The 13,821-nt window shown below is 37.8% G+C and overlaps 1 protein-coding gene across 2 annotated transcripts; it reads left to right on the top strand.

The window, feature by feature from the left end:
* Positions 1–1,142: 1,142 nt before the first annotated feature.
* CNOT6 (CCR4-NOT transcription complex subunit 6) lies at positions 1,143–13,502 on the top strand (the record flags this gene model as incomplete). 2 transcript variants are annotated; one of them, XM_079542477.1, is made up of 11 exons in its annotated part: positions 1,143–1,254; positions 3,043–3,229; positions 6,939–7,024; positions 7,467–7,556; positions 7,660–7,728; positions 8,830–8,987; positions 9,502–9,656; positions 10,264–10,418; positions 10,896–11,126; positions 12,434–12,636; positions 13,290–13,502. In XM_079542477.1, 11 exons carry the CDS (start codon positions 1,143–1,145, stop codon positions 13,500–13,502), a joined length of 1,659 nt encoding a protein of 552 aa, XP_079398603.1. The 2 variants fall into 2 exon arrangements, with proteins under 2 accessions (XP_079398603.1, XP_079398602.1); XM_079542476.1 differs by having other exon boundaries at positions 7,467–7,571.
* Between the last annotated feature and the right edge of the window lie 319 nt (positions 13,503–13,821).

Genomic DNA, 13,821 nt, shown 5'->3' with positions numbered 1-13,821 from the left:
AATAGCGTGTTTTGATTTGTGGTAAAAATGATGTATGTTGGGAGTCCTTTGTAACCTTAAAACATGCAACTAATGGGTAAGCTAATACAGTATTTATATAAATCAAGGTACGTTTAAGCTGTTTTCCCTTTTCAACTGACCGAATCCCAAATATATTATTTGTGAGGTGGAAAGAAAGCAGTAATGCCTTTTTCTCATTCCTTCTCTGTGCACGGAGGTGGTACTGGTCTGCTGCCATACAGGAATGCTGGAGGGAGGGCTCTGCCTAGAGGAATTTTTGGCAGTTCTCTTCCACTGTCCAGGCTGGGCTGTGGTAATGAAGAAGCACTGACCAGAAATGTTTCTGAATTTCTTATCAGGAACGATGAGGAAGAGAGTGAGAGAAGTTAAGATCAGTTAGATGCTTAACGGTAAAACTTAAGAAACTGATCAGAATCTCTACGTTAGAAATAATGTTTTTAGACTCAGAAGAGTAGGCTAAGGCTTGGATTGCAGTGCTGTTGTTCTGCAGACTTGAAGAATTGAGGATCCTTTTAGAAACATTCTTTTCTTGGTTACTGAATTTGTGTCATGAGTTGAGAATTGCAGTAAGCCTGGAAGTGATGGGTAGGCAAGAATAGTAGCAAACGTTTTCTTAGTTTGTACGAGGGGGAATGTGGTGGTGGTGGTGGTGGTGGTGGTGGTGGTGGTGGTGGTGGTGGTGGTGGTGATCAATTTCTGAAGTCTCGTTGTTAAAGAATTTGGATATGGTTGTTATTCTAAGCAGCTTTCTGACCAGCTAGGAGAATGGAAAGTCTGAAAGTTTCTTTGTCTAGCTGTGGTTGCTGGAGGTTTTGCTTCTGTAGGCCAGTGGCGAAGGAGACTGCAGACTGATGGGGTGTTTGCAGAGCAGTACAGGGGTGTACTCATGAGGGGTGTCAGGACAGAATGTTTGTATTGCATTACAGACATGGTTAAAGTATTGGGGGCTGGGGTTGGATCTTTGTCTGTCATTCTACTATAGACTTATAGATAGATGCAGATTATCTTTACATATTGGGATTGAATATCCAGTACAATACCTAGGTGTAAAATGGAAATTACCTTTTAAAGAATTCTCACTCTAACATGTCATAATCCTTTGTTGTTGTGTATCGACAGGAATGCCCAAGGAAAAGTACGATCCACCTGATCCACGGAGGATGTACACAATTATGTCCTCAGAGGAAGCAGCCAACGGAAAGAAATCACACTGGGCAGAGTTGGAAATAAGTGGTGAGGAGCTGGGGAATGATCCTCAGTTAAGGTTTCAGTGCATTGTAAGAGCAGCCTGCACGGTATGAGCTTGAACAAGAAACATAGGGAGTATGAAACAGCTGGAGGAAAGAAGTTCTAAGCTCAGTGTGGTACATTCAATGGTAAACGGAAGAAGCGATTACAAATTGAAGCTTTAAGCTGAAATTTTGATTAAATAAGGAATTTCTTTAAAAGATTGGCATTTCTAAGTGGCTGTTCAATAGAGAAGTGTATAGAAAGGAAATAGGACTTCTAATTGTGAAGACTTTCCCTTCCAGATCACTGAATCTGTGTCTTGCTTCAAGTGCCACATGTCTTTATATGTGAATTTCAGTACTTACTCAAAGGTTACAGATGCAGAAACCTAGTTAAATGCTGCTTCAAGAAGCATTAATTTAAACTTGAATATCCACTTGGACATCTGCTACCTATGCATAGGAAATGCATTAAGTAATAGCTCTTTCCTTTCATGCTTTGTGATCTTACTATAGTCTGATTCCAGCCAAGAGAAACATAGGTGTGAAGAGAATATATAAATCCTTTCAGCTCGAAAGGTTTCTTTGATCACAGTCACCTGTTTGCCTTTAGAGGCTAGGAGAGAGGGAGGAGTTGTTAATGCAATTTTTAAAAATGCAGAGAAATACTGATTTGTACTTAAAAACCTTTCAAAAAAATTATTAATGAGCATCACAGGAGAATGAATCCTTGAAGGAATTGTATGCATTTGCCTTGCAAAGTAAAATGTGGCAGTGTCTTTGTTCCATTAATGATCACACTGTCTTTTCCTTGCAAAATACTTGGTCATCTGCTACAGAAAGCCACAAATGCTTTAATTGCTTTTATTGAAATCTCAGAGCTCTTAGCGGCAGGCTTTTGTGTCCCAGTCACTCTCTTGTAGCTCTCTGGCAATTACACCTGCATTAAACATTTTGTTACCACGGACTGCCTTCCAGATACACATGTATCAGTGTAGCTTTCCCCAGGCACTGAATGTGAGCTGTTTCCTTAAATAGTGTTCTTCATAATAAAAGGAATTACTCTGTGTACCTGTTGGTGTATTTATTAACGATGCTGTTTTTAACGCTGGGTTTTTCAAAGGCTTTAGCACTTTTTTAACCTTAGAGAAACTGATGGTGATGCTCGTCCTTCAAGTTGGCAGTTAGGTGATTCTTGCAAATGAAAAAGGGCTCCTCCTGAGGGAAAAAAATCTTGGAGGGAAGAAATGTTTTGAGACCTTCTTCTGATTATATCTCTCACTGTTTGCGTGCTGCGATGTAAGAGCCTTGATTCTGTAACGCAAATCCGTGTTTCCACCTTTCAGTTTAGACAAAAATGATACCTTTTAAAAAATTCTCTGGCAGTGATGTATTCAGCTTTCAGTTGAATGCCAGATGGAAATCCGTGTTCTCAACCAAGCACTTTGGTCACTCCAAATATAGTATTTCTGCCTGTTCCTGGCTGGATGAATGCCACAGAACAAAGATCTTTGGTTTGAAAGATGTTCCACAGAAATAAGAGGAAAATTGAAGAACCATCTTATATCCCAAATATAAACAGTAATTGAAGAAATGTTTCTTAAACGTCCATTAACTGTTGAGGGGATGGTCAGTAAATAGGTCTGTTGTTCTGTATGGAACTTGAGAAGAGACAAAAGCTCAGAACTGAAGTCTGCATTGTTTTTGCCCAATCAGTGCAGCAGTGCTTGTAAGATCAGTGATTCACTGATTTTATTTTTTTAATTTTTCCTTCTTTACCTTCCTTCCACAGGGAAAGTGAGAAGCTTAAGTTCATCGTTGTGGACGCTGACCCATTTGACAGCTTTGCATCTCAGTGACAATTCCTTATCCCGTATTCCTTCAGACATTGCCAAGCTTCATAATCTGGTGTATCTGGACCTGTCCTCTAATAAAATCCGCAGTTTACCAGCAGAGCTCGGAAACATGGTGTCACTCAGGTATGTGAGTTTTAACAGGAGTTTAACTTGTTCAACTATTATCTTTGTAGAAGTAGCTTGGGTTTTGGCATAATAGAGATGTTCTAGTAAGTGAAAAGCATAAACAAATTCCCTCTTCCTGATTTTTTTCACTGTTCTCCTGTTCTGTGATACCCTGTTCTGATGTGTGGCATCATATATCTGTAATGAGCTCTAGAAGTGCTCAGTTTGACAGCAGTCTCCCATTTTATGACTTTCCAAGTCAGGTTTCCATTCCTATGCATCTCTTTCTAAACTCTTTTACAAATCTTTCTGGAGTTATCTAAGAAATACTGATACACAGAAAATTGCCTTTATTGCAATGTAGGAAAAGGGTCCAATTAAACATTCACAGTTGTATTAACTACTGTTTTTCCTATTTATTCATTATTCCTAATAATATTAGTTTTTATTCTCTGGGTTTAATAGTGAATGCAACTTTTCTAATATCATCTCTTTCCCACCTTTACTATATTACATTCCTATGGAAATTAAGGAGGAAAAAATATCTACTGTATGCAACTTTTTCACTGAATTTTACAATGTTTAGCTCCTCAGAGTTTTCATGGAATGATACCTCCTTTTGGAAGTGAAACACAAGTAGTAATGAGTATTTGTGTTTTATAGTTAAGACTGCAACATTTCATTTTGTTTGCAGAACACTGTTATGTAAACACATAGATGACATATAAAGGTAAATATCTACAAGCAATAGACTTTTGCTCTTGACCAGAAAAAAAAAAAAAGCCTTATTGTTAGGTTTATATCCAGCAATTTACTTTATTAATTATAATTTTGAAGATGTTTATGGTCAGATCTGTTGACCAGAGAACTCTGAGTGTAAAAGTAACTAGGATTTTATTGGAAGTAAGAAGGAGTAATGGACCACCAGCACAGCTTTATGAAACTGGAGGCCAAGCAAGTTTGCACATAGAAATATTAGTCATTGAATTTTATTCTACTTTAGCAAAGACCACTTTGTTGGGGAGGATTAAATTAGCTGATGAAATTGGTACCAAAAGCTCAAATTCCAAAGTAGTTCACATCTCAGTCTATGATAACTTTCTTCTCTCCTTTATCTACTCTTCAGATATTGTGATCTAGCAATCCTAAATTTACTGGTACATGCTCAAATTCATCTTTGTATTTCATCAGCATCCTTTCATTTTCATCAATCTTTTTCTTTCCTTCTACAGTGCTGCTATAAAATTGATACTCACTACCTGAAGTTAGCTTACCCTTGCATAGTCATCAGTAGTGTCAAAAGATACAATGCCATCTTCGCAACACTTTCCCAATTTATTCTGACTCTGGAGGTTCAGCTCTGCCAAGTCCTCGACCTCTTTTCAGTAGAGAACGATAAAGCTCGTGAATGTGAGATGTGTAGCTAAGGCCTAGGGTCAAACTAGAGTTCTATTTGTGACAAAAACGTAGCGCTGAAATCCAGATCTCTAGACGTGAAGAACTAGTGCATTAATCCACTGCGCTCTCTCTGTCCTCAGTAATTGCAGCTGATCCACGATTTCTTTTCACTGTGGTGAAAGTGAAGAAAAATCCGTAAGTGCATCCTGTGTGATAGCGCTCTGCAGGTCTCAGCTGTGCTGTACTTTTACGTTTCAGGCTGGCTCTCACTGCAGATGCTTCCCATAGGTTCTGGGGAGTCGTTCAAACTAACTGTAATTCAGCACGGGGCATTGCTAATATCCTGAGCCACAGAAACAGTTTGCGCTCTCACACTTCAGGATCGGTAACAGGTCGTACAGCTCCCACGTCTGGAGAGTGGTTTGGGCTGCGTGGCAGAGCTCGTGGCATCTCCCTTTTTACTGCAGGTACTTGAAGGAAGAGGTGTCAGGGGGAGCAGTAAGATGTCTGGTCTGTGAGGAGAGAGGAAAAATAACTGTAACATGCTAGCTTGGAAAGCTCAGATCTAAAACAGATTCTCTTGGTACACTTGAAAGAACTGGCGGAATTTGCTGTGATCATCTCTTCTGTACAGCAGGGGCTCCATGCACGCATAGATCATTAGAGAAACAAATTCTTTCATCCAAGAGAGAAATGGTGATGATATTTACTACTCTGCCATTCTTCCTTCCCACTCATTTTCCACTAGAAGATTGAGAACTATGTTTTTTTGTAATTCATATATAATTTTTTTCTTATTTTTTTATTTTTATTTTTTTAATTTTTTTTAGAGTTTAGTGGTGCTTTGAAAAGCTGTTGCAGGAAAAAAGGCTTTCCTAAAGAATAAATTAGGAGCCTTTTAACATCATATGGAATGTTAAAAATAATAATTAAAAATAATTTAAAAAAATTAAAAATTGTACCTATTTGAATGTTAAGTGTTTATGGAAGTGCTGAGAACTGTTGGGAGCGTTGATGTTTTCAGATATTTTTTCTGTAAATAATATCATAATATCTGCTCTCTTTTTTTTTTTTTAACCTGCTGTGTGTCTTGTTCGTACTTAAAGCCCCAGAGCGACACAGTGGGCTTCTGAGTTAGGCTGAAATATGTTTTCAACTGTAGGATTTTCATATTCCAAAGAAACACCAAAACAACTACAGACCAGGTGTTAGGTGTGTTGTAGCCTGTCAGTTAGCTGAGTACTGGCTTGCCACTTCTAGACAACCAGCTGATTAAAAACAATCTCCTCCTTTATCTTCCACTGCTCCACGCCACTTCAGTGTTGGTAAAACGAACCCCTCTATTCTTCGCACCCTTTCTAAATCTTTGGAAGTCACTGCTGGGGAAGGACCAGATAGAGCTGACTTTTGCAAGGCTAGAAGAAGAGATGTTTCTTTCCTTTTCAAATGCAGTCTCATAGAAATCTGAAGGAAGCAAATTTGATTGGAAATTGTGAGCAAAGTCTTCAGCTTAGGTTGGGATGATTCTAAGAAATTGGAAAGCTTGCTGAGTAGTCCATTTTTCTCTGCCCAATTGATCGGAATGTCAGAATTCCAGGCATAAATTCTGCTTTTGTGTTTGTTCTGCAATTTTGGAAGTTAAAAAAGGTGTATTTTGTGTTATGAAAACAGTGTTGGTGAGAGACTCTTTTTTTGTGTGTGTGTCTGTGCCTGGAAATGTGTACGCAGCAGATCAGTGTGCGCTTTGCTTGTGAGACAAATGCAAGCAGCTTAATGGAGAGAATGAACTACCTGGGAGGCATGCACACTGCTTTTTTTATGAAGTGTAAACCAGTGTTCTCAAGAGACCTTAACCAAAAAGAGCTGTAACTCCCTGCACTAACACACTAATGTCCAAGCTCTAGTAGTACTACCATGGTCCTGAATTTTTTGCTTACTTGTTTTCTGGAATATAATTTTCTTTTATTTGGCCTTTAATCACAGCTGAGCTGTTTCACAGCCTGGTTTGCCAGAGCTTTTACTGCTTGATCACTGTAGTTACTAAATGCTTTAGTAATTGTTGATGTTTATCATATTTCTGTCTTGTTAAGATGAGCTTCCCATTCACCTGCTTTCCTCCTTCCTTCAGTTGATACCCATTCTGTCTGTGCGTGTGTGAGTACAGCAGAATCCCCCTAATGCTGTTCAGTGCTCAAGTTTGTTTATTTTTTTTCTTCCTATGCTGTGGTTTGTTAGTATATTGTTTCTCTTTTAGTAACTTGTACTATAGGCTGCTGAAGACAAACTGAGGTCTGTTTTCAGCCCTATATGATTGTTACTCTGTCTACAGGGAACTACATTTAAATAACAACCTGTTACGAGTTTTACCTTTTGAGCTGGGAAAACTGTTCCAGTTACAGACTTTGGGTCTGAAAGGTATTACTACTTTTTCTTGGTATCTGTGCTTTGTTTAATGATGTCTCTCCTGCAATATAAGGGCTGTAGACTGCTAATTCATGAATGTTTCTGAGCGGCAATCCCATTTGTAGCTGCTTACTCCGCTTTTATAAGCATTGTTTAGTAATGGTTAAAGAGAGGAACAAGAGTCACTTGGGTGAAATCCTCCAAGTGTAAAGAAGCTTCTCCTCTTTCTGCAGAGCGAGAAGCTTTCTGTTGCTTGTGCAGGAATCGGATAAGGTGCTTGTTTCAGTAACAGGCTACATTAGCAGTATTTTGTGGGATTGAATACCTGAGATTTGAAGCTTGTTAGATAATAGATTTAGTATCCTTTCTCAGTGATGCTGGCTTTTAAAACTGATAAGTAAATTCATACTGGTTCTGTATCCTTCATTCAGCATTTCTGTAAATGTGATTGCAGGAAATCCACTCACACAGGACATTCTGAACCTTTATCAGGAACCAGATGGGACACGAAGGCTACTGAACTATTTGCTTGATAATTTGGCAGGTACTGCAAAAAGAAGTAAGTGATCATTCTTAGAAGATCTATTCCTGCTGTGTGAAATAAATGTGATTATCACTTTTGTCTCTACTTGAAAATATTTCCATAGTCTCAACAGAACAACCACCTCCAAGGTCTTGGATTATGTTACAAGAACCAGACCGTACCAGACCCACAGGTACTGTAGCACTTCAAGAAATTTTTATTCATTCTATATCAAATGCTGATCTCTGTTATCTGCCACTAAGATCTTTCATGCTTAAATTAACCAGTCATCTGCCCAGTGCTGACAGCCAGTTAGTTGTAGCAGTCCCATCCTACCTAGAACCTCTGCTTCAGATTCCGTTATAATTTCCTTTTAATTAGCATACTCTTCACAGAAACTGAAATTACTGTCCAAAGTGAGTGAGTTAGTTGAATTGTAACAGGCTTAACTGAGCATTTGTTGAAGAATAACAAATGGAAGACCATGATCGTAATGCCTCAGAAAGGTAAAGATTTTTCTTTGAAGTTCCCTATGTGTCAATCTGACTCCATGCTTTCTTGCTATTTGGTCTCAGGTTATGTGTAATTGTTTGCTAGTTTCTTCTGCATGAATTGTTTAAAATAAAGCCTTTTCTATTTACTAAAATGCAGCTTTTTCTATGAAACAAAAGCAAATATGCTGCTGGATTACCTGTAATCTTGCCCCAGAATGTTTCATTATATCCCTCCTGTTCCAAATTAATGCTGACAAGTAGATTTTTCTTTTTCTGTAAGTTGTAAGGTTTTTGAAATGGAAATAAAATTGTGTTTTTATTTTACCTATACTTGTGTTTTGTGGGAAGGCTTCCTTGCCCTAACTGTGAATCTGTGAAATTATGTGGATCTGTTACAGTTGGTGGTACAAATTAGGATAAATGCACTAGCTATCCTAAGGTATGTAAAGTCCTCAAATAGATTATCTAAAATCCGTTTGAGACTCCTTTTTCAAGGCTTTTCCCAGTAATGCACCACTTAATGTAAAGTACATTTTTCTGCTGTATATTGCATTAACCTTATGAAGAGTTGTTTTGATTTTTTGGTTTCTATGTATATGTTAGTAAATGGCTGCCAGAAATCCCAACCTGGAGGTAATTTATCCTCCTGGAAGGACTGAAAGATGCTTTTACAGTGCAGGTGCTGCGTTTTGGTTGCAGGACTTATCAATTCCTAAGTCTGCAGAAGACAATAGAGAAGATAATTGTATGGTTTTTTGTTGTTATTCTATCAGTATGTAAGCAACATTATTGTTCTGCAGCCTTGTTCTCTGTCATGTGTTACAACGTGCTGTGTGATAAATACGCTACCCGGCAGCTGTATGGCTACTGCCCGTCGTGGGCGTTGAACTGGGAGTACAGAAAAAAAGCCATTATGCAGGAAATCCTGAGCTGCAACGCTGACATCATAAGTCTTCAGGTAAAAGATAGACTGTAATTTCGTTTTCCCTTTCAATTCTCACGTGCTTGTTTCTCTGTATTAAATACGTTTGCTGTAAATGGTGTGTTTTCAAAACGCTCTAAAAATAAAAGGAAGAAAAGGAGTGGTGTTCAGAGCAGTATTTGCTGTTTGACATCAAAAGAATGCTTTTCAGCCCACACAGTTGGAATGTGAACCAGCAGCTGCTGATCAAAGAAATGTATGTGGGGGTGTCTTTGTGTGTGCACGTGAGGGTATAATTGACACGTTTTCCAATAAAAGGCTTAGGATAATCATAACTCTGGGGATTACAGAAATTCATTTATATTTTCTTCTTAAAGTACAAATATTGCTCTCAAATTTGTATTCTCCAGTGTACTTAATTCTTATGTGCGTTTTTTTTTTTCCTTAAATCTAATTTGGAACTGTTTTACACTTCTGAAGAGTAAATAATATCAGTCTTGTGTGTTTTGGTAATAGTAGATTCATGGTGTGCTGTGTTCTGACTTTATAGGAGGTTGAAACTGAGCAGTACTACAGTTTTTTCCTGGTAGAATTGAAAGAACGTGGTTATAATGGATTCTTCAGTCCAAAATCTAGAGCTAGGACAATGTCAGAACAGGAAAGAAAACATGTTGATGGTTGTGCAATATTTTTCAAAACAGAAAAGTAAGTGATTTGATTTATAAAGCCTTTCATTGTGTCTTGCTCTTTTTCACACAATTTCTTGGGTCATTCTAAAGTCAAAATAATTTGGCATTGCTCACCCCTTTTGTAGCTGTTTGGTGTCAACAAGTCATGAGTTCACTAAGTTATGCTTCAAATACAGCCATTAGGCATTAAAGACGTTTGCGTTTTAATTTTTATTTAAAAAAATAAAAATCTCAAAGACTGAATTAAGACTGCAAGCCATGGTCATAGCTTTCCTTCCATTCCTCTGTGTCCACAACGATGCCACAAGCAAGTATTTAGTTGCTATTAAACTTGCAAGTTTGAGCTTGAATCTTATATGGAATCAAAATGAAGCACTCTTCCAGTAGGTCCTCCTTCTTTTTACAAAATAAATATTTTCATTAAAATCAGCTTGATATCTTAAAAATAACTGGGAGAACAGTATCCTTTTGATTTCAGTTAATGATGTCTATGAAATCATAGGATGGGCTGAGGCTTTCTTACCGTAAATGTGTTTGAGCTTTAGTTAAGAGGGGAATTTATCTAAAACATTTCCTTTGGTAACTGTCCACTGAAGAAAGCGTATCTGATGTTCCTCTTTCAGATTTACTTTGGTTCAGAAACATACCGTTGAGTTCAATCAACTGGCTATGGCAAACTCAGAAGGCTCAGAAGCTATGCTGAACAGAGTTATGACAAAAGATAACATTGGAGTTGCTGTGTTGTTAGAACTGCGAAAAGAATTGATAGAAATGTCATGTAAGTGCTGTTTAGTTTTTGAATGCACTGTATTTTATCAATGAACACAAAAAGCCAACTGTATCACCACTTGAACCTACACCTTTTCCTCAAATCCTCTTTGGAAATAAATTTCTCTGGGCTTGCGGTGTTTAAACTTGCATTCACCTCTTAAATCCAATTTCCTTTTTACTGTAACTTTGTGCTGAAAAAAAAAATCTGCAGTTTGAGGGATTCTGCTTGGAGATGCATGAAGGTATCAGAGAATGAGTTGGTATCAGATTATTCCTTGTGCTTACAATCAACTAAAACACTTAGCACTTAGTATTACAAGAGGAGTTGTGTAGCCTTCTTAAACTAAATGCTAGTAATTCTTTTCAAGCAGCTGGTATTCTTTTTTCTCCCCTCAAACATCTTGTTTAAAATTGAACACAATTAAAGATGACAGTATTTTCTGTTGCTGACTATGCAAGGTAAATATTTAATTTTAAATTTTAGCCGGAAAGCCGCATCTGGGGATGGAAAAGCAGCTCGTTCTTGTTGCTAATGCACACATGCATTGGGACCCAGATTATTCTGATGTGAAGCTGGTTCAGACTATGATGTTCCTATCCGAGGTAAAGAACATTATTGATAAAGCTTCTCGTAGTCTCAAGCCTGGTGTTGCAGGGGAACTTGGAACCATTCCACTTGTACTGTGCGCCGATCTCAACTCTCTGCCCGACTCTGGTAAGAGTACTACTCCTGTTGTTACTCTTTTCTCAGACTATTTCAAGTGTCAAGTGATAATCCAAATGCTAAGGGCTCAATTTTTAAAGGGATTTTTAACCCAGGGAATATATTGTTTGATATGACAAGGGCTAGAAGTGCTAAGAAAATAAAAAGATGGAACTGCTTCTTTTGTGAGTGACCTTTACTGCCTGTGCAGTACTATAGCTCAATTTTTGTTTTTCAGAATCACTTTGATTGTTATCTCAAAATACAGGAATGGAAAAGAAGAAAATGTCTTCCAAAATAACTGTCTGTGTTACAGTGCTGCTGATGACTGTGGGTTGTTTTTTACGATTGGTTTTAAGTGTGAAAATACATGTTCTTCTCTTTAAAGTTGCACCCATACGATCATTTTCTGCTGCTCAAATGTTTTAGGACTTCTAAAACTCAATACGTCTCCTGTGAGAAAAGAATTCTTCAGTGCTCCTCAATAATGTGCAGATTTCTTTGACTGTAGCAAACTACAGAATTCAAGAAAAGAGCAGATTCAGTTTAGCCCTTCTTGACTCTTTCTCAGGTACCCAATTTGAGTGGTGGATTTGAGCACCATCCTTCTTTCTTGTTGATTACTATATAGTTATCTCCATCCCTAGCCCACCTTCCTTTTGGCCTCTACTTGGCAACATCTTAGCCATTGCTATCAACCCTAACCTGATGCTATTGCTTAGCAGTGCTGGAAAAGGGATTCTGTGTGATGCAAAGAGAGCAAGTATTGGTGGTGCTTATTGCAGTGGGCAGTTCATGTCTGATTGTGCCTTCAGAACACTTAGTCACTTCTTTTAAATCCTGAACCCAAACACAGCTGTTCTGAAATTAACAGGCACGATCATATATATATTTTTTTTAATTTTTTTTTTTTTCCAGGCAGAATCTGTTCTGCTTTGTAGCCTCTTGGATTCCAAGAGTCATTTTAGCCAAGCAGTGTTGAAAGCTGAGATTTGTGTGTGAAGATAAGAAGTGGCCTATCAAGCACCTATGGAATTTTACTTCCATCTCTTTTATCTTCCCCAACCCTCTCAAGACAGTCTGTTCTGTTTAATTTTCTGGTTGTTTTTTTTTCTAATTAATGAATCAGTCTTTGTTCTAGGTGGCATTTGCTCTTGAAAGACACAGACACTGTCTCACAATATCTCTTTAAGATCAACTGCTGACTATATTGTGTGTGCTTATATGAAGCAGAAGATTGCACATACAGCTCAAAGTAATCCGTGCACACTTGCTGCATGCTTGTTAATACCTTATTGTGTATCTGCCTCTCCTGATAGGTGTTGTTGAATACTTGAGCACTGGTGGAGTGGAAACAAACCACAAAGATTTCAAGGAACTGAGATACAATGAAAGTCTTACTAACTTCAGTTGTAACGGAAAAAATGGAACAACAAATGGAAGAATCACACATGGTTTCAAGTTGAAGAGTGCCTATGAGAATGGTCTAATGCCTTATACAAATTACACGTTTGACTTCAAGGTAAGGACTTCGCTGTTGCTTTGAAAAAATTTTCCGTCTTTAAGTTTTATTAGTGGAAATCCAGTTAGTTAATTGTTTAACAAAGAAGTTAATGTTTAGGTAGCTAACAGTAAGTTCACCAAGTTCGTTTAAAACACTTAAAGCATTTAGCAAACAGAATGCCTAAAACTTCCATCTCTTAGAAATCAAGCTTTCCTTTCTCATATTAATCTTATAGTAGTTCTGCAAGATCAAGGGCACTGTTATCCTTCCCTGTAAATAAGATGATGTATTCTAATAATCTAAGCTAAATGGAATAGTGGAATTTGGACAGTTACGCTGCCAATTTCGAGGAAATAATGCATGCTACTTCTGGAAAAGAAAGATGGCTCTGTTCTTCAAATTACATTTCTCTGATTTTGAAGCTTTGTAGGAGAATGGAAATGCAAACCTCCAACAGGAGAGCAGGAGTGATGTGGGGTGGAATTTTCACTTGTTTCTCTAATCTGTACTACCCACAGGACAGGAAATAGAAGTCTCCTAAATTGAAGATAAACTGCAGCGAAGGAATGATAGCATTGCAGTTATTCCTAATACTGAATTCACCTTTTGTTTAGCAAAACAACTCGGGTAAAGATCATGTACTAATAATGCTATTTCCCTTCTTGTTTTAGGGTATTATTGACTACATCTTCTATTCTAAACCTCAGCTAAACATACTTGGCATTCTTGGACCTTTGGATCATCACTGGTTAATAGAGAACAATATAAGTGGTTGTCCGCATCCACTCATCCCTTCTGACCACTTCTCACTTTTTGCACAACTGGAGCTTTTGCTGCCTTTCCTGCCTCCTGTAAACGGAATCCATCTCCCTGGCAGGAGGTAGTTAAGTACATTTTAGAGGGTAACCTCAATCAAACCTGTACAATTGTAAAATCTGAATATAGAGGAGTGAGGTATGGCCAACAGGGATTTTTTTCTTAATGATCTTAAATCTAATTATTTGCTAAAGACATAGTAAAAGCCAGGTGCTATCAACAGACGTAATTCTGAGCCCACTATACTTTGTATACAGTTGACAGCGATCGGTGCATTTGCACCTTTCTTTAATATGTTGCAGTTCACCTTCCTGTTTCTTTTATCCAACGTGACATTTTCATGCCTTGAAATAGGGAATTGTTATACAGTATATTCTCTTTGCACAG

Source organism: Tetrao urogallus, assembly GCF_951394365.1.
Source record: "Tetrao urogallus genome assembly, chromosome: 14".
Taxonomy (NCBI): Eukaryota; Metazoa; Chordata; class Aves; order Galliformes; family Phasianidae; genus Tetrao; species Tetrao urogallus.
The sequence above is the reverse complement of the archived record's forward strand: the minus strand, read 5'-3'. Positions and strand labels throughout refer to the sequence as shown.